Below are 21,604 nucleotides of genomic sequence, written 5' to 3'. Positions count from 1 at the left end.
CAGCTCGGTGCGTGTTATGACATGAATGAGATTATGCTCATAAAACTGGATGACTCAGATTTGCACTTGTGCCCCGCCAGCAGACTGTCTTATCATTTCTATTTCTGCAGGATTTGATTTGCCTCCTCGTTGTCCTATTCTGAAGAAGTATAGATTGAGGTAAGAAACCAACGGGAGATGGGAAAGTTAACGCAGAAGACTGGACCGAGGACAGAGAGACAGAGAGAGAGAGAGAGAGAGAGAGAGAGAGAGAGAGAGAGAGAGAGAGAGAGAGAGAGAGAGAGAGAGAGAGAGAGAGAGAATGGACACTTGGCAGTGTGCAGAAATCTGAGAGCTCATCAATCTCTCTGTAATGTTATGTAATGGAGCTCTGCAGGAGAGGGTGGAGACCAACTCGAACAGCTGCGGCCGATCTGAGCACGCTAAGAGTAAGCTGTGCTGTGGGAAAGCAAAGAAATGTGGGAGTAAGGGTGGAAAGCAGTTACACCGTATTTATCCTGCGGCTAACATCACAATCGGCATAGTCAGGATGATTCTTATATTATAATGAACTCTGTACACTGTCTGCAAAGAGCTGGAGTGCACAAAAAGTTGACAATTCTTCGGCATGTGTTCCTATCCTGGAAACTGTGAATCCATGCATATGTATGCACTCCATACATACAGTTTAACAGATAACCAGTAATGTGGTGTTCTTTTGTTGTAGCGGTTACAATGCAGGGCATTTAACTGTAACATTCCAGGGTTGGGTTCTGGAAATATTTTTATATTCATATTCCCATGCATATTCTTCATAGAGCAGTGGAGTGCTTTAACGCCGGCGATAATAGGGGCAGGGGCTATTTATTATTATTATTATTATTTTTTTTAAATAACTTTTACTACTAGCGACATGTTAACATGCTAGCAACATGCTAATTATACTTAAAACATGCAAGCAACATGTTAATTACATGCTAATCACATTAGAAACGCGTTAGCCAACATGCTAACCATGCTATTAATATGGTCACCATACTAGAAACATGCTAGCAACATACTAGTATCATGCTAATCAGGCTAAAAACATGCTAGCAACAGGCTTATCATGCTAGAAACATGCTAACAACTTGTTAAATCATGTTGTCAGTATGCTACATAATGCTAGAAGCATGCTATCTATCTATGTACATTTTCAAACTTCAAGCTTTTACAACTGCTTAATACTGTCACGTTAGGCTTTCTCAAGCCAACCTAATGTATGCCTTGACAAACTTTTTTTTTTATCTATCTTCCTGTGACGGCAAAGCTACAATTTCAGCATCATTACTGATCGATCAAAAATCATTTATGCTGAATTGGTGTTCAAGAAACTTTCCTTTTTATTATTAATGTTGAAAACGCTAAATAATATTTTTGTGGATTATATTATGTTATATACTGTACCATTCTTTCTGATTTGAGTACATCATTTGCAGTGTTTCATGGGATTGTAGTTCTTTCCCTCATAAAAGTATTTTTTTGCATCAGAAAACTTTTTGGCTTCAAAACATGAAGTAAATAAATTCAGTTTAAATGAGTAAATAAATGGGAAAATACTTCTGGGACTAAGGCCTCTGAAAAAGTATCTAGTCACTGTTGGGCTCTACAACGTGATGTTGTCAAAAAACGTTTCTCTATTGATGGCCTTTTAAAGTAACTGCTTTTTCCCAAAACAAATATTTAATGCTATTACCATATACATTCTCTAAGGGAGCAGTTATATTTGCAGGGCTCTTAAAAGGATGAAATATATATATATATTAATTTGCTTTTGACAAGTGATCAGTCACGTTTCTGAAACCGAGTGCCCATCAAGTAAAGACAGACCTATTACAGACCTCTGTGGTTCATCCGTAGCAAGGAGCAAGCCAAAAGTCATCACCACTGTGCCCTTGAGGAGGTACTTAACCTCAGGTTTCTCCATGGGAATTGTCTCTATAATTAAATCATGCCATCATTCTGTTGGAACATGCTACAGGCTGTTCATTTGGTAATAACCAAAGATCATATTCTATCCTGAGACAAAATAATAACAAATGCACTGATATTGGCAAGCTGTTTGACAGCTACTACAGTAAGACTTGTGTACCAAACACAAAAATGTGTCCTTCATTCAGCATGTGCCATGGCAGGCATTTTCTCACTTGGATCAAACCACGGTTTCATGCATGTTAGGGCTCAGTAAAATGAGACATCATGTTTGGTACAACAGTGCTGTTGCTTGATTAGGAACCAATGTTGATGCCACTCAAAATAAATGAATGGAGTTACAAGCAAGTGCGTGTTGAAAGTTTGCCTATCACCTTCAAAAGCTCAAAGTAGAAAGCTGTCAGTCACGCTCCAGACCTTCACATCAGAACATGACCTCAGAGGCCTGGAATCAGAGCCATATGATCACCACGCTATGAACGCAGAGTCGAGAGGTCATTTGAGAAGCTGTTATTAGCCCTGAGCTCAGGGTGAAGGAAACATGTAGTGTTCACAATCATGGTGTAGCTTCTGCTTCAGAAAATGATCCAGTTTGCTTTAGATTTTTCTTATTTAATGCGCATCGAGACTGCATTAAACATTTTGAGAGTTTTACACGAGCCCCACACAGGTGCTACTAAGCTCCTCGGGAATGTGTTAACACTAATCCCATTTCAGTTTAAGCTATTAAACCATCTTATAAGTTTTGATTTATCTCTTCCTTGCTAAGACCTTGTTAACGTGCAAAACTACTGCATTTCAGGAAAGGTTAGGGGTTATGTGTTTCTTGGAACTCTTGTCGATTCCCTCTGTTGGAGTCTCTTCATGTTAGTGAAGAATGCTAGAGATTAAACATATGTAGTTATGGGTTTACTAAAAGCTTCACTGCCTTGTAATTTTTGTGGAAACCGGCCCTGTTTACTTGTTACTGTGATTTCTTTTGATGTGACAGTTTTATGGGTTATGTTTAAAGTGATCTGCTCTGAGGAAGCAATTAGCCATCTTTTCCTGTTTTAGAAGTGGGAAGACGCCACTTGTCAACTTTTGAATTAATGATTTTGATGGGCACTTACGGGTTTGAAATGGTATCGCATATACAGCATGTCTGCAATACGGTCCCTTTTGTCGCTAAACAATATTGCACTATATACAGACAGAATGCGCTTTTCCCTTTGCTGGTTGTCAAACAGACTGATAGATACAGAATCGGTGCATTTTCCCCACCATAACATTCTTTCATTTTTGCTCCTTCTCTTTTGCTTTGAAGTTTGAGATGAAGGGGAGAACAGCTGGGACGTCTGAAGCCAAAGGAAGAGTGTGGGAGGTGGTGTAAAATGAAAGTTAAGCATTGTGGGTAAGTGTTTGTGTGTGTGTGACAGGTGTCCACTGTGTCTGGTTGGAAAGGGACAGCAGCTATATTTAGCACCTCTGACAAGTTTCCACCACTCCTGTCTGGCAACAGTATACCTATAATTACAGCTTATATGTGTGTGTGTGTTTCAGTTTTACTGCATTTTAGTCTGATATTTAATGTCAGAGAGCTGTAAGAGGCATTGTGGGAGCTCTTGTTATTTGTAATTCATCCACCCACACGTTATTTTGCTCTATATCTTGATTAACATACAAACCCTGCAATTCAACTGCTCTGACCTGACTCATTTCAATTTCAACGTACTGTTTGCACATAATTACTAAAACACAGTTTCTCCTCAATAACCTTCATGTGGTTTATTTCCATTCAGCAACAGAGGCACATGTTCTGCTGTATTTTACTTCCACCTAGTGGATGACTGCAACATCACACAGGAAGCAGAAGCATATTTTGGCCATTCTCAAATATTTAGAGAATATTTGTAATAGTAATAATGCATGTACTTACTATTCTTACAGCATATACTGTGCACAGACTTCCCATTTTCAGTATGAAAATAAAGTGAAGAGTGGCCAAGTATTGTGGCTCTGCATTTAACCCATCCAAGTGCACACACATAGTAGTGAACACACACACTCCGTGAACACACACCCGGAGCAGTGGGCAGCCATATTGCTGTGGCACCCAGGAAGCAGTGGGGTGTTGGGCACCTTGCTCAAGGGAAGGGTCTCACATCAGTCGTGGTTCTGAAGGTGGAGAGAGTGCTGGTTATTCACTCCCTCCACCTAAAATCCTACTGGCTCTATACTGTAGTGTAATATTGTGTATCCCTCAATGCAATGTGTTTGACTTGACTTTCCATTTACATTCTGATGAAATATTTGACCTTGTAAATACTGTGTCAAAAAGTATTTTATAATTATTCATAAGTATACAAATACAGTATAAAGAATAGATATTTTATATAAAATTCAACTGAAAAGGCAAAATACCCATATGCATTACACACACGTAATGTAAATCATGTGACAATTATGTAGACAATTATGTATCATACTATGTTTTGAAACTTTTTTACTTACTGTTTTTGAATGACTGTGCATTATTCCGTGAGCTAGAATTGACATCCAAACACAGTCTAGGATCTCTGATCTCTGTCGATTTTGATTCAGTCACAGTCTGGCTTCTTTCTCTTGTTCCTGCAAAAAATAAATACAATTTTGGTGACAATTCAACTGAGAATGACATTACATAATACTGTTATATATAATATAAACAAAAAACCTTACATTTGAAAATGTGGTTATGTAATATCCCTTTGAGAATATATTTGAAAGCAACAGAAGTACCACAGTGTAAATTCAGTGTAAACTGACTTACTGAATGTCATTAGCTGTGCTTTAAAGTTGTTTGCATAATTACGCCACCAAATGCGGTTTAAGAGCTTTTTCAAAACCTGTGAATGCAAACACTGTCATTTCAAATTTGGTGGCAGTGAAGTGACTGTGATACGTGTATGGAAAGCGGTTAACTGGCTCTTTGAAGGGAGAGGAGCGGTGGGTTTCCCTGTCAACACCATCTTCTCAGTGGCAGATGAGGTCAGACAGGAGGGGGTTGTTCTAAACTGCCAACAGGATGAAATTTAAGACACTCTCCAAGGCCCCCCTATCTGTGACTCCTCCAATCGCACTTCATGTTGTTATTCTCGGTGCCCTTTAAGATTTATGCTCCTCACTTACGACTTTCCTTCGCTTTGCGACATTCTGATAGGTAAGACGTTTGTGTGTTAGATTTACATGGACAAATCTGTGCTGTACTTACACCATAGCTGGATTTGAGATTGATTTGTGTTATCAGCTTCCCATAAAATTAACCATTCATACATTCAAGTATAAGTTGTCTGCCTGTTATGCAACTTTTCATGACCTTTGGAAGATAGATGCATTCGTGGACACCTGCAATGTGGACAAATGCAAGGTAGAGCAGTAACAGTATTATATACTTATCTTTAAAAGTAGACTGCATGTGTATTCTCTCATTCCTTAAAATCGAGTTTCATTATAAAATAAGTCATCCTGTGAACCATATACTAATATATGGTTTAATATAAATAATAATAAAAAAGTGGTTTTGGTCTATATAGCTAATTTTGCCCTTCATGACAACTGTGAGGGGGTGAATTTTTTTATAACTCATCTGTTTAAATTTTATTAAGCCTTAAAGGGGTCCTATTATGCTATTTTACAAAGTTTTGATTTTGTTTTGGGGGGTGTGCTAGAAAAGGCTCTCATTCTAGGTTGTTAGCTGGGCCAGTGTGTGTTGTGATTGGCTCCACTCGGTGCCTGGTCAGGAAACGTCATGCCCTTACCATAGCCATCTGCGACCTTCAGTGTAAATATTGCGTCAATATCAAATAAATTTGAATTTTAAACCCGGATGATTGTAACCACTCTAAGTGCGTCTGCTTTGGGAAAGCTAGCGTGTTTCCGACACAGTAATAACACTCATGCCTTCTCTAGTGCAACTCAACCAGGTCTCGTCCCATTCATCGATATTTGTGATATCACAAATCCCGGAAAATATGCGTTGTAGTCCGAACGAGTCGTTCGCTGTAGTTTTTGAAAAGTTATTTCTGTTAAGTAAAATATCTCCTTTTGAATTGGACTTTGAGCTTTGTAAATCTGCAGATCATTTTTATACTCAAACAACAACATTACAGATTAACTAAAGTTGAAAAAGTGGAAAAGCATAATAGGATCCCTTTAAAGTTCTGCATTATTAAACGCATGGCCACTTGAGTGACAGGTGGTGCTGTCACCACCGTCAAGCTAGGTGGGCGCGGTTTCAGCAAGCAGCTCCCGCTTCTGTGCCTATTTTCGATTATCTGTGAATGATGTGCAGTGACGCGCTGCTAAAATGCTCCGCCCACTTTAGGCTTCAAAAAGCTCTTCAGAAACCTACGGGTGATGAAACCTACTACGTCCATGTTTTATAAAGTCTATCTAAAGGTTCTGGTTCTGACCCATAGCCCTACCTTTTTGACTGATGTCTGTTCTAAACAAGTCACAGTCGTTTAGGTTTTTCATCATAATCCAGTTTCCAATCCAATCCAAATTCTAGTAGCCTATTGATGAATAAACATTCAAGGAAACTGATGGAATTCTGACAGAGCTATTGGCGCAAATAAATACTAATTTAAAATACTATGCTATACATCACTGAAGATGCTAATTAGCATATTGCTATTTTTATTGTAGAGTTATACTGAAACACAACAAAACAGATTTAATTTAAAGTAATTAATGAATAATTTAAATGTTAAAATTGTGTGTGTGTGTGCGTGTGTGTGTGTGTGTATATATATATATATATATATATATATATATATATATATATATATATATATATGTATGTATGTATGTATGTATGTATGTGTGTGTGTATATATGTATATATATATATATATATATATATATATATATATATATATATATATATATATATATATATATATATATATATATATATATATATATATATATACATACATATATATATATATATATATACATACATATATATATATATATATATATATATATATATATATATATATATATATATATATATATATATATATACACATACACACACATTATATTTTATATATATATATAATATATATATATAATTATATATATATATAATATACAATCTGACTGACTGGCCGTTTATTGCCGTATTTAATTTGGGAAAATGCTTAAACGTGTGTTTCAGTTTTGAACGAATCGATTAAATTATTAAATAAAATTAATGACTCACCATTACAAAATAAATTACTGGCTTGTTGATGCTGGCATAGCTATGTTTTCGACATAAATGTTCACTAAATGAATCAATTAATAAAATGTAAATAAAAAATAAAAGCGTCTGCTTCAGCATCAGCAAATTCAAAGATTCGGCACTAAATAAAAATATTCGCGATTTACTGACGACATAAACACGCATGCGTAGATTAAAGTCGCTTTAAAACTGTAGATTAAACAGAAAACTTTTGAGAAAAAAGCACCTAGAACTAATTTGTAAACATTAAAACTTAAGTTTATTGTACTATATGACATCTTTTTAAACAGCAGTTAGTTTATTATTTACACAAGTACTATATTCTTGTACATTGACGGAATACATAATAGTCCGTCTTCTGTCGAATTACTGCACAAAATCCCGAATCTGCTCATGGATATTAATTTAAACATGCAGAAGTTGCTTTGTAACCACTGATGTTAGTAACCTACCAGGCGCGTCCCCTCACGTGACTAATAAATATTAATTAGCTAAGCTTTCTCCGTAGTACTATTGGTGAATTCGTTTCCTACCTAGGAAGTTAAACATTTCGAGTAGTGATACAACGCGCTTAAGCATTAACAGTGATTCATATCGTTATCGATAGCGAAATTTCATATAATGTGATGAATATAAACACGAAAGAAGGGCTCATTTGAGACGGTAGGCTGTTCTTTACGTGACTTTCTATTGCTGATGTGGAGCACGAGCCATCACGATCCGTGTGTAACCCATCACTGTTTTCCTTCTCATCAATAACATTCAGTTTCGATCCACAAACGTGTGACATACATTTATTTGCTAGAGAAACGGTTTGTTGTGAGATTTGTCTGTGCTATGGGAATGTGCGACTTGATATTGCTATGGCAACGTGTCATCAGTGCTTATGGACCAAAACATGAATATCATCGGTGTGATGAGAGATCGAAGTGAAAACTTTCACATCAGACTGTTGACACGTTTTAGATCATTAGATTTGTAAATTTGTATCATTGTATTTCTGTTTAAGTAGCTTGAAAGAGCTGACTGCTAATGCAAATATCTGTTTACATTAACAGGGATGCAGTAATACTAGTGCAGCTTCACTGTTTACACATGCTTAATGTTCAAAATATCACTAAAAAATAAATCACTTACAATGAATGTTGCGAGGAAAAAAGATAGGGGTTCGAAAGACTGCTACCTCACTTAAAAGACTGGAATCGTGAATGTAAATGAATTGTGCAATAAACAATGTCATTTTAGTATCATTGATGTTTTGAATCAGTTTGTATTTTTCCTTTTTATTTCTTTTTACATTTTCATTTTAAAATAAAATGTGAAATGTTTTAGCTGAAAGAAACATTTATTATTTTTGTTTTTTTGTATATTTTATTTTATTTTATTTCAGTTAATGTTTACTTGAAGTAATAAAAATGTGTGATTTGTTTTTTTTTTTATGGCTTTCAGTTTCGGTTTTAGTTTTAGTGAGCTGTAATAATCTTGGTAAATAAAAAGGAAGTTGTAGGATTTAGAAAAAGCAAACCTGGTAGTACAAGTGTTGGTTTTTTAACATTTACGATTTTATTTTATACTTTTAGATATTTTTATGTATGTATGTAGGTATGTTTAAGTTTGTTGTGCAGCTTGTCACTCAAATTATTTATCATAAAAATGCAATAAAAAAAAAATAAGATCAGATCAATGTAACACAGCCATATGTCTTGGAATATATTTACCCCATTTTTGGATGTACCTGCATCAGTGCTGAAGAGCTGTCTTAAACTGCTTTTCTGTTGCTCAGAGGGAGCGGACTGGAGACTCCACCATGGCAGGAGATGAAGTTCGGCAGAGGAAAGGAGGTGGCCGCAAGAAGCCCAAAAAGGGGAAAGGGAAGGGGCAGGGTGGTTTGGATCGCACTGGGAGTCTAGATGGGCAGAATGAGCTGCTGTTACCCCCTCCCATCATACCACTCAAAAAGCCTGTGGAGGACAGGACCAAAACAGCCCAGGCTAAGATAGAGGATGAGTCAGCCATTTGTATCTGTCTGCAGGTGCTGTTCCCATACCTGCTTGCTGGGATGGGGATGGTGATGGCAGGCATGGTGCTGGACAGTGTACAGGTAAGAGACTTTTGAAGAACTTTCTGTAACACTTTATACCCTGAAATGACTTTCCAACAGTTTGAGGTTGATGCTCTAGCAGCCAATGTGCCCACTTAAATTATCCAGTGTGTCAAGTGCTGATATTTATGGTCCTAACTTACAGGAAGCAGAGTGTGAGGGAAATTAATGTGATGATTAAAATTCATTCTGAAGGTAAGGGGCTGGAAAAACACTCCAATCATTAACCTTGGAATTCCAACAAAATTCTAAAAAGTCGAGATTTAAACCCAGAATTACTAGAAATAAGCCAGAATTGCAAAATAGAAACCTGAAATTTTAAGTTAAAAAGTCAGAATTACGAGATGTTGATTCACAATTGCGAGATGTAAACTAAAAATTAGTCCGAAATAAAGTCAGATTTGTGAGATGTTAATTAATAATTGCAAGATATGAACTCAGATTGTGAGAAATAAAGTCAGAATTGCAATATGTAAACTTGGAATTGCTAGAAAAAAGTCAGACTTGTGAGATGTTGTTAATTCATAATTGCAAGATATAAACTCAGAATTGCGAGAAATAAAGTCAGAATTGTGTGTTATGAATTTAAAATAGTGAGATATAAATTCAGAGTTATGGGATAAAAAGTCATAATTAATTTTTTTTCTGTGGCAGAAACAGGCTTCCATGTGAGAGTAAGCAAATATTGAATATTATATCCTGTGCCTAAAATTAGTTGTTATAGACCCAGTTGTCATATAATAGTCTTAAGAGATGCTGTGTCCTGACGGTGTTAAATGAATGAGATCAGAGATGTGTGTTGGTGATGTGGGTCTGGATTTGCTGCGTCACTGTTCACGACCGAGCAGGTATTTAAAAAAATTTTTTTTTTAGCTGAATCATGCCCCTCTTTCCGACGTGTCCTCTACGTACTGGCAAGCATTAGAGTGGTGAATAATCGAACAACGCTGCTTTTACATCCCCATGGGTTCTCAATCTGTCTCTTTGTCTCTCGTATACACACTTGTTCAATCCTCTCCTCTTTTCCTTTCCCCCCTCTTGTCCGTCTGCCAAGCACTCAGCCCATTCACAGCTGATAAGACAGGTTCAGTAATACGCCAGAGGAGACATTAGGAGAGAGCAGGACAGGGGACAGACGCAAGACTCTGAGCAGATGAAACGGTTGATGGGGAGTAATAAGAGTTAGACGAGTGACTGTTCGAGTGGTCTGATGCACCGGTGAGGAGGGGGCCTACAAGAACGAGTAGAAATAAAGCCTCAACGTGTTTCTGTCACGTTCTGGACCTGTTAGACCAGGCCTGATGACAGAGAGGAGTTTAAATCGACCTTGATACGGACAGGACCGTTTGTCACGACTCCTGTGGCGTACAGGGGTTGAACATAGATGTTCCAGCGACCTGCGAGTGAAAAAAGGGGCAGCTTGGGAATTATCGTAGCTGTCTTCAAGGTACAGCCTTGGAGAACAACTAGATACTTCATTTCATCAGGCATAAGACAAGTCTCCAAGAAGTGGATTTTTGCATTCAGAGAATCAACTCAGCTGAAGCTTTTTTGAATGTGAAGGTTCTTGTTGGATTTTGGTCAAAATCCCATGTGGCATTGATAGATGAAGAACTGAAATATATACTGCGTGCTTCAGCCAACTTTTCTGGGCCTTTGCTCTCGTGGGACTATCTGAAGATAATACATTTCCTTTTAGTTTAATCTTAAGAACATCCTGTTTTCTGAGTCAGCATATTATTATTGTTCTTCCCAACCTGTTTGTCTTGAGCTTCTTTTTTAGTTTCGAGGCATTATGAAAGGAACATTCAGCCATCTAGGAGGGTGTTAAAGCTACTAGGAACCCTCGTCGATCTCAGCCGTGGCCCTCACCATTGGGGAATGGGGTAGCAGAGATGGTGGTCACTCAGTTAGAGCTGGAGCTCTGTTATCAGGGGAAGAAGCTCAGAGGTTTCACCTGCAAGCTCACTCGTTCGCCTCATGGTTTCTTGCCGGAGAGCTCATATATCATCACTGCGCAGATCCTACTGCCTTTTCTGCTGGGCGGACTGGGGATGGTGGCAGCTGGTATTGTCATGGACATTGTCCAAGTATGAGCGATTTAATCTAGATTTGGGTTATTTCTTGGTTGTATTTGGTATTAAATCTGTAAATAATGCTGTTTTCCAATCAGTATTGATAACATTTGGCGGAACCATGGTTCAGTGATAGGATCAGGTGGTAATAGCATGGTACTTTGATAAACAAAAAAGTTGTATTTTTTGGACATGTGCCATGGTAATGCCATGATTTTCATTGAAGTACCTTGGAGTACTATAGAAATATCATGGGAGCACTGCAGTATTTTAGTAAGGACATGATACTATTATATTCATATATCAAGGTATGCCCACCTTACTTCAAAAATATCATTATAGATACATCAAAAAATATGATATTAGCATTTTTTAGGTTTATTTTGTTAGTAGGTAAATGTTGAAGTATATCAGTATTTAATGTTAAATACATAAGTCAGGTTAATAAGTGAAAGAATAAGTAAAATAAGACTAAAACAAACTTATTCTAGATAAAAATCACTGTAATGCATGGCTTTGAATGGCTTAATGCTTTAATAACATGACAGCAACAGCAGCTTGATAACGAAAAAAAATATTTAATAAACTTAATTGATCATTTCATTTATTCAAAAATAATTCTCTTTTTTATACAAATATTTTTATATAAAAAGTTCAAATGTGACATTTTAAACCACTTACAAGGCAGTGTTATTTTTTAACTAAAACTCTGAAATATTTTTTGTTAATTGAAATAAAGAAGTAACAAAATAAAGTATTAAATGATAAAAAACTTAAATGAAATTAGATATGTTAAAAATAAATACATACAAAGTAACAAATTGAAAAATTAAATTAAATTAAAAAAAAAATTTAAATAATAAAATAAAGATTAATAGAAATACACATACACAGAAACATTTACATATAAAAATGGCAAAAACCAATACAACATTACTGAAACTTTAACTAAAATTAAAATATATAATAGTGCTTATACTGTATGTGCTATTATTACACCTTAAAGGGTTAGTTCACAAAAAAAAATATATATAAAAAAGAAAAATTAGGCTGCGTTTTACTCACCCCGATGCATCCTCTGTGTATATGACTTTCTTCTTTCAGACGAATCTAGTCGGAGTTATATTAAAAATTGTCTTTGATCTTTCAAGTTCTATCATTGCAGCCAGTGGGTGTTGCAGTGCATCAGTCCAAAAGATTTTACATTTTTTCATTTTTGGGTGAACTAACCCTTTAAGCTAAACTCTAGAATAATGTAGATCTAAAGCTATTGCTTTCTATGACAAAATATTTGGATATTTCAGTTAAAAATTGGCATACACATTTTTTGTACACCATACAGTTGTCTGTATGGTATGACAGGATATCAGCACACTTCATAATCACATGCTAGCTTCCAGTAACGGTTCCTTGTGTTCCTGTCCTCTAGATAGACGCAGTTGGCCTGGACTGTGTTTTGTGTCTATTAATTAAATTCTCATGGGGGCAGCTGAGATAGACTGAGCGAGAGAATGAAAGCTTGTTTCTAGAGCAGAAGTGGGCTAGATCCCAGGACGGGCCTGTGACGTGACACCAGCCTGGACTATGCCTGCTGTGGTAAAAATACCAGCCCCTGGCTGGCTGGCACCGGTCTCTTATCTGTTCATTTAAACATTATGGCTATTTTTAACTTCATGAGTGGGTTTGCGAAGAGAGGAGTTCTCAACTCATATATTGACACGTACTAAATTTAAACACGCACTCGCACAGCGCAAGAAGCCATTCATATTCAGTGAGTCACTGACACTTCTGTCAGTTTGCCCATTATGAGATGATATTTATGACTTTGCTGATGACTAGTCTGTGTTTTGACTGGAAGTTTGAATTAATCTGTACTCTTTCATTCGATTGAGAGCATCTCAGTTTATGGCCTGTACATTAAGATGTCACTCAGTTTTAAAATATTGACCATGATGGTTACATTAGCAGTGATGGATGTGAAAGCCAATGTGCTGTTCTGTAGGTGTGGGGCTGCAGTTCCCAGCATGCAACACAGCTCAAATCGGTAATGAGAATGAATGTTTTAACATTTACTTTTTTATTATTGCACCTGCACCAATGCTGTTATGTTTATTGTCCCTTTGAGTTATGTAGTGTAAATTTTGAGTGCAATTTCAATGTAAATCATTGTCGTTTGCACTTCAAATGAATAGTGGTTATTCTAATTCATTTCATTGAGCGGCTTCTTTTGGATGGATTGCTTCAGTGAATGCATTCAAAAAATAGCTTGTCAGTTTAACTTAGTCGGAAATTCTTTTATTATATTCATAACAAAATACTAGCATACGGTATTACATGGCTGTCAATAAAAAGGGACAATGCATTTATTTTAAATATTACAATTAATCAGAAGAAATGTATTCTATATATAGAAAATATTAAGATTTAAAAAATTATTTAAGATTTTTTTGCATGGTGATATAATTTTTTTTTTTTTTTGATTAAGCATATTCGTTTTCTCTGTGTGTCATTAATCTAATTAACAATACTGTGCTACTGTAATAAAATAATCATAAATGATTTTATGATGATTGTTTTTAGAATGTATTTTAAATCGACATAATTACATTAATCTTTGTAAATACTACCTTGAATTTCATATAATGTTTTGAGAATATTCAAATAAATTTAAAAATTAGAGAATTTAAGAGGATTTTGAAACCTGAGTGTGTTTGTGCCATATCTTGTGGTTTTAAAATGCCATGAAAATCTGTTTTTGTTGTTCTAAATTGCTTAATTACACATTTCTCTTTTCCTTTCATAGATAGGGTTTTAACAGTCAATGTCTTTATCATGGGGAGCCTGCTGTTAACTGTTTCAGACTGTTTGTCTAAATATCATCTGTTTGTGTGTTTCAGCACTGGGATGTGTTTAAAGTGATCACAGAGGTGTTCATCCTGGTACCTGCACTGGTCGGGCTCAAAGGAAACCTGGAGATGACTCTCGCATCTCGGCTCTCTACTGCTGTATGTAAAAATACTGATCCATCTGGACAATATATTCATTACTGTATGCACAGTATATATTGCTTATAATCTATCTCAAGCCTTGAGATGATCAAGTGTGTCTCGTGATTAAAGTAAAATGCTTCAAGCGTTATCTGCTTCACTGTGGTTTTGTTTTCCATCTTGCTCAGGCTAACACCGGACAGATGGACGACCCCAAACAGCAGTGGCTGATGGTGACCTGTAATCTTGCTCTCATTCAGGTGATTATATTATTGATAGTCTACCTAAACCACCGGAAACCGGCTTTAGTTCCCATCAGAGATAAATTAGACAATGCAAACATGAATTAACCGAACAAACATTCATTAAATGTTAAGTAAGTATAAAAGAATATGAACAATTACTCTGAGACTTCATTCTGCAGGAGTCATCGGTCTTGAATACCAATGAGTGCTCATTATGAAAATCCATTTTTAATCAGTTTAATTATGTATGAAGGCATATGATCTTAGGCTCTGATGAGCAGCTGTGATTGTGGAGCTGCTCTGCTGTCTTCCTCAGGTTCAGGCCACCGTGGTGGGCTTCCTGGCAGCTCTTGCGGCCGTAGGTCTTGGCGCTCTGTCCAGGGGGGGTGTAGAGCTGGACCAGGCGGCGGTTCTGTGTGCTAGCAGTGTCACCACCGCATTTGTGGCAGCTCTGTCCTTAGGTACACTACTACTTATTACTTCAAAATAACATGAAATCAAAATGTTCTTTCTTAATAAATATCACTGGTCTTATTGTTTATGATTCACTAGTTTATGTTATGTACATAAATATAATTTTGTCATTAGAAAGAAATGTTTAGATATTTAGTAACAAGCAACCAAGATTGCATAGGTGGAAAAAATTACTTATAAATAAAGTTGAAAAATAAAAATCCTTTTCACAGTCTATAATGCAGATAAAATGAAGTTCCAATATTACTTCCCACTCAATATATACAAAAAATATAGGCAGGAAAAATTATATATCATGATTAAAATAGCTGTCTACTTTTCACAATCCAAAATAAATATTAAATATATATAGATATATGTATAATATTTTTTAAACAATTCCTATTGATCAAAGGTGACACTAAAGACATTTATTTACATTGACACAAAAATGTGTGTTCTTCTTTCTATTCAGCAAAGAATCTTGAAATAATGCATCACAGTTTCCACATATTAAAAAAATAGGAACACTGAAATCATAGTCTGGGTGTTGTTTGTTATTTTAAAATATTTTATGCCCTCAGAAATGTATTATACACAGTGTTGCTTTGCACATCCTGTGCAGGCTACAGTGCCATTCCATTACATATAAACAACATGGATTCCCATCATATTTCCATTAAAATTGTTCAACAAAAAAGAATAGCCAAAAGAATAGCAGTCATTACTCCAGTCTGCTGTGCCACATGATCTTTCAGGAATCTTTCTAATTGGCTGATTTATGCTGCTTAATAAAAGCATTTGCATTCCAAAAAGTAGGACCACAACCCAATCTTTTAGTCTTTTTCTTTGAATCGTACTTTTGTTTGGATATTACAATCTAACACTATCCTGTCAGTTACTGAGTCTGCTGCTTTCATCCACATCCAGGTCTGGTGATGATTGGTGTGATCATTGGCTCCAGGAAGGTGGGCATCAACCCTGATAATGTGGCCACACCGATAGCAGCCAGTCTGGGAGATCTCATCACTCTTTCTCTATTGGCTGGAGTCAGCAGCAAGCTGTTTCAGTACAGAGGTGTGGGGCCTTTTAGTTATTCATATATTAATAACTGCTATCACATGCAATCACATATTCTTAAAAAAGGCTGATATTTATTAACAGCTTTAATTATTGACAATCACTAGATTAAACCATTGTTTAAAGTTAAGAAATGATTGTGCAATTTCAATTTTCACTTCAATTTTCTTTTATATATATATTAAGTGATTATTAAATAAAAAAAGTTATAATGCATAATAAAGTATTTATATTAAATGACATTTATATTAATTAAATTAAATATATATTAGAATATTAACTATAAAATATTAAGTAAATTACAATTAGTAATTAACTTTCTAAATTAAAGATAAATAACTTTTTATTTTAGTCTCTGAATTTTCCTTACTTGAACTGTTGCATGAACTGTTTAAAATCTACCAGAAGAGGGTAGTAGAAATTCACTAAAAATACAAAGATGTGTATTTTAAGGTGACATGGTTTCCATGGTTAAAGATGATATTAAAGAGTGGGAATCATCTTTCTATTTTGAAACATCACACATTAATATACTATGTCGTTTTATTCTCTAGAGTCCATAAATTCTGAATTCAAATCATAGCACATTATCTGAAATATGTATCTATTTACTATGTCTTGCATGTGTCATCTACAATGTTTGTGTGTGTCCAGACGTGTGGTACTTGTCCCCGTTGGTGTGTGTCTTCTTCCTGCTGCTCATTCCTCTCTGGGTGCTCATCGCTAGACGGAGTCCACAGATTAAAGAGGTTCTGAAGTCCGGCTGGCAGCCTGTTATAGTGGCCATGTCCATCAGCAGGTACAAACATGCATACAGAGACATAGTCTTCTAGGAGGTAGAATATAATTAATATGGTTATGTAATCATTAATAACAAATTAATTGTGCCTGTAATAGAGGACGCTGAGTTCCCACAGACAATATAGAAATATCATGACATTTTAAAACTGTTATATATATATATATATATATATATATATATATATATATATATATATATATATATATATATATATATATATATAATTAATCAGTTGATATTATTTTTCTTTTTTTCTTTCTTTTATATAATTTCTAGCTAATAATGTTTAATCATTTTAAAATGATTAAACATTATTAGCTAGAAATTGCTCAGATTAAAGTCTAGTCACTATCATTAATAAGTGGACAACTAATGAAAATTAGTTGGCCTAAAAGTAGGGCTGTGCAATATGGACAAAACCTATTGCGATTTCTTTGATAAATTTTGCGATTTAGATTTTAATCACGATTTTGAAACACACAGACATGCTTTACAGTCATAAATGGATTCAGTGTGAATTTAGAGCAATTAGAGCTTTATCAAAAAGCTGTAACATGTCTCTAGAACATACGCCAAAATAATCACTAAGTAAAGGTATAACAAAATGTCTCTAGAATAGATTTTTTAAAATAATTTTTTTCTGGCATGCATTGTTCATAGAGCTCTTTTTGGCGTTACCTCAGATGTTGAACTAGATTTGTTGCGCCAACATATATAAATGTAATGTTATATTATGTTTACTATGACAGAAATATCATTTGTGGGTTAACTAATTTTAACATTTAAAATTCATTAAACTCTTTCCAATTTAAGTTTCGGAGGCCTTATTCTTGATAAGACTGTGAGCGATCCAAACTTTGAGGGCATGGCGGTCTTTACACCAGTCATAAACGGTGAGTAAATGTCAATGACAAATCACACTTCGAGCAAAATACACCATTCACATACAAAATAACACCAAAACATCTTCATTTAAGGCCCCTTTCCCTCTTCAACTTCTCATTATAATAAAATTGATCACATCTTTTTCTGCGCTTGGAACTCAATTCGTGGATTCAGGCAGGCGATCGGACAGCGCTGCCAAAATAAAAGTCTCATTCCAAGATTGTCTCAATAAATCAGAGCACTGGCTCTTGACTCGCGACATTTTATAGTACATGAAAGAAGTCAAGTATTTTGATGGGAGTTACTAATAGACTTAAAAAACCCATCTGAGGCAGATTTTGTTTGGTTTTACGTAAAATATCACTTGTGGTGGTTTGTCAACTAGCAATCTGGTTTTGATTTTCCCTTGCTGGTTCCTACCCAGCAGCACATGTGCTCTACCCGTGCCGTCCCTCTCAAACAATGACTCAACTCTATATTGGCGGAAACTACACACTTCCCAATGGGAATAGAGCATGTCGGAGTAGTAAAAGTGGCCTTATCCAGTAGTAGTTGTGATTTCTCAGCCAAAGACATCTCTGACGTCTTCTTTAGTTGTTTATCTGGATCTGGCACCCTATTTTTCCAGCTCAATCCTGAGACAAACTGCCCTTAATGAGGAACACAAGATGGCTGTGATTCAGGAAGGATTGATATGCCCTCCTGCTGTAATATTCCCCATAGAGCATCGTTTGCCAGTTATACATTGAGCGAAAACATGGAAAAGCTATTAATTGGGAACAAAATACTTTGAAAATATGCTTACAGTGAATATTTGACGAATGTCAGTGCACATACTCCCCTAGCCGCATGCTGCGTTCCATCACACGTTTCATTTGCGACTGAAATGAGGAGAATAGGAGAATCGTAATGGTGTAATGATTGGAAAGCTCTCACATTCTTTCCTTTTTGAACTTTTCAGGGGTCGGGGGGAATCTGGTGGCCATTCAGGCCAGTCGGCTCTCCACCCACCTTCATTTGTGGAGCATACCTGGAGTCCTGCCCTATAAGATGAGACAGCACTGGCCCAACCCCTGTGCCACATTCTTCTCCTCAGGTGAGGTCACTTTCAAACTATTTATGCACCTCCGATGAATTCACTCCTTCAGTTACTTGAGATAAAGTGGGTAATTAGTCATGTGTTTGAAAAGTCAAGCTTTTCTGTTTCTGAACAAAGCATGAACCTTGATATTTGCACGTCAGCACATTAATCATCTGCACCATTTGTGCTGCATGCATGAATGATATCTCAAACTGTGCTGTTTTCTGAGGAGGGGTTAAGTGTTAGACTTTGGTTTCACAACAAAAATATTGTAGATTTACATTGAAGGAGAGGCTTGAACCTTATTTAGAGAGACCACTTGGAGATGGGCTTTTGAAGTAGTCTAGTAAAGAACCACATTTTTCTCCTCAGGTGTGAACTCTAAGTCAGCGCGGGTGCTGTTCCTCCTGGTGGTTCCAGGTCATCTGTTGTTTCTTTTTGCCATTAATATGCTCCAAGGAGGCCACACTGCCATCACGCCAGCGTTTATCTGCTGCTACTTGAGTGCTGCTCTGCTTCAGGTGAGCCTTAGTGCTCAAAGCTTAAGTGTTGAAATTCTGCGTCACTAGTGCTGGCAAACAGAATTGCAAAAAAGGATTACTGATTGACCACGAAAAATGGCATCAATTACTTTTTGCCCAGTTAAAGGTTTAGATGAACACTGACTCTTTATTAGTTGTTTTCAGTGATATGAAACAATGTAAATTAATTTTCTTAAAATATCATTTAATAACTCTTTCTTAGATTTTCATCATCGGGCTAAAAAGCAAGAAAATGGCGCTTTTATTGTTTCAGGTCAAATATGGAAATTTGCGTGACTATTCATCCTCCTCCCAACTTCCTAACTGAATGATGTGGCTAAAAATACTATTTATTCGCATTATAAAATAGGGCGTGTTTTTAAATGCGACTAATCCTGAATTTTACTTAGTCTTAAAGAAATCTCTTGGAAGTAAAATACTAATAAAAAAACAAAAAACAAAAGGAAGTAAAGTGATTGGTCAGTTTTACTATTATATATATATATAGTGTACTATGTACAGCAATAGTGTGAAATATTATTAAGTTTTTAACATTTCTAGTTTAATATATTGTAAAATGTAATTTATTCCTGTGATGAAAAGTTTAAATTTCAGCATCATTACTCCTGTCTTCAGTCACATGATCCTTCAGAAATCAAATTATATGCTGATTTGCTGCTTTATGAATATTAGTGTTTATGTGTTAAAAAAGTTTTTTTTTTTAAAATAAATATAAAGTTCAAAAGAACAGCATATATGAAAAAAGAAAATGTATACAAATGTCCTTATATTATCCCTTTTGATAAATGTTGTGTCTCCTCGCTTACCAAAAGGATTATTAAAAGTATTAATTAATAAAAGATTAATATTAATTTCATTTAAAAAGAAAAATCAGTCTGAGAAATAATTGAATTTGAATGTTTATTCTTGTTTTTCCTCACAGGTTGGGATCCTAATTTATACAGCAGACCTGATTGTGCGTTTGATGTGGAGGAAAGGTCTGGACCCGGATAACTTCTCCATCCCATACCTGACTGCACTGGGAGACCTGTTGGGCACGGGTTTCCTGGCCCTGTGTTTCCGTTTGGTCATGTTAGTGGAGTAGCTCGGCTTGTAAAATACTAGACCCCCCCCCCCCCCCCCACTTCCAGTTCATGGGACCTTTGCTGCCCAGGTTGGCTGCAGTGGCTTTGGAGATGTGAACTAGTCTGTGGAAAGCTAAATACAGAATATCAACCACATTGTTTTTTGTGCTTACAGGATAGGTTAAATAGAAATATGAAAAACATCGGCAGGTATAGACTTATTACCTGACAGCTTGTTATTTGATTATAGACTCTTGGTGTGTTGTCCTGTCGCCTCAGTGATGCTGTTTTCATACACATTAGTCAGCTGATTACTGTATATTAAGGTATAAATTTAGGTGCAAGTGTTACAAATTTTTATGTGCCATGTATACATTTAATTTGAAGTTTACAAGATTTAAGACCTTGAAGGATTATGAGACGTTTTTTTGATATTTTATATATATATTAGGGGTGTAACGGTACGCAAAAATCACGGTGTGGTACGTAAATCGGTTTTAAAGTCATGGTTCAGTTCATTTTCGGTACAGTAAGGGAAAGAAATGCAAACATTAAACTGTAGGTTGTTTATTACTATAAACTTTTTTTAACAATTTGTTTACATTTTATTTTTAATAAAATATATATAAAATAAAAAAGAATAAGAAATAAAATACTGCTGCAAAGTTCTCCACTAAATAAAATACTCTCAGTCTCAAACCAATATCATATAATAAAATATAATGAAAAATATAAATAAATAACTGATTACAGTGCAGCATTACCAATCCCAGCTTGTAGGCCTGCTCATATTTAAAATATATATATAACTTTTCCAAAGTGTAAAGTGCAGCATGAACAGTGTCAGTTTTGAGACCTGCTCAGATTTCGTTATTGCGTTGGACCGATCGGAATTAAGAGCAAAGGTCTGTTTAAATGCCGACGGGAGCTGCGTTTGAATTAATCAGTTTTTCCTAGTTGTAGTGATGTTCACACTCGCGTGATGCCTTTTGAAAACCTTAGGCCGGTGACACACTGGCATATTGCACCTGTCAAACATAGTCTATTTTGCCATCAATACTGTTGACGGTGTCCTTTATCAGTAG

General features: G+C 35.7%; 1 protein-coding gene across 4 annotated transcripts; it reads left to right on the top strand.

Annotated features, from left to right (window-relative positions):
* Positions 1-5,038: 5,038 nt before the first annotated feature.
* Positions 5,039-20,951, top strand: LOC132118409 (solute carrier family 41 member 3-like). 4 transcript variants are annotated; one of them, XM_059528231.1, is made up of 11 exons: positions 5,039-5,131; positions 8,988-9,305; positions 14,278-14,385; positions 14,556-14,627; positions 14,929-15,073; positions 15,996-16,142; positions 16,800-16,944; positions 17,761-17,840; positions 18,794-18,928; positions 19,286-19,434; positions 20,378-20,951. In XM_059528231.1, the coding sequence occupies exons 2-11, from the start codon at positions 9,012-9,014 to the stop codon at positions 20,537-20,539; spliced, it is 1,437 nt and encodes a 478-aa protein (XP_059384214.1). In that variant the 5' UTR covers positions 5,039-5,131; positions 8,988-9,011; the 3' UTR covers positions 20,540-20,951. The 4 variants fall into 4 exon arrangements, with proteins under 4 accessions (XP_059384214.1, XP_059384215.1, XP_059384213.1 ...); XM_059528232.1 differs by lacking the exon at positions 5,039-5,131 and adding an exon at positions 5,213-5,338; XM_059528230.1 differs by lacking the exon at positions 5,039-5,131 and adding an exon at positions 7,695-7,867.
* The last annotated feature ends 653 nt before the right edge of the window (positions 20,952-21,604 follow it).

Source organism: Carassius carassius, chromosome 37 (genome assembly GCF_963082965.1).
Source record: "Carassius carassius chromosome 37, fCarCar2.1, whole genome shotgun sequence".
Classification (NCBI taxonomy): Eukaryota; Metazoa; Chordata; class Actinopteri; order Cypriniformes; family Cyprinidae; genus Carassius; species Carassius carassius.
This window is presented reverse-complemented; position numbering and strand designations above follow the sequence as displayed.

What these genes read in the sequence shown, in the direction of transcription:
- LOC132118409 (XM_059528231.1), top strand. Translation starts at nt 9,012, where the DNA reads ATGGCAGGAGATGAAGTTCGGCAGAGGAAAGGAGGTGGCCGCAAGAAG. An exon ending in TGGTGCTGGACAGTGTACAG is followed by an intron (nt 9,306 to 14,277) that starts GTAAGAGACTTT and finishes TGTGTGTTTCAG; the next exon opens with CACTGGGATGTGTTTAAAGT. An exon ending in GTAATCTTGCTCTCATTCAG is followed by an intron (nt 14,628 to 14,928) that starts GTGATTATATTA and finishes TGTCTTCCTCAG; the next exon opens with GTTCAGGCCACCGTGGTGGG.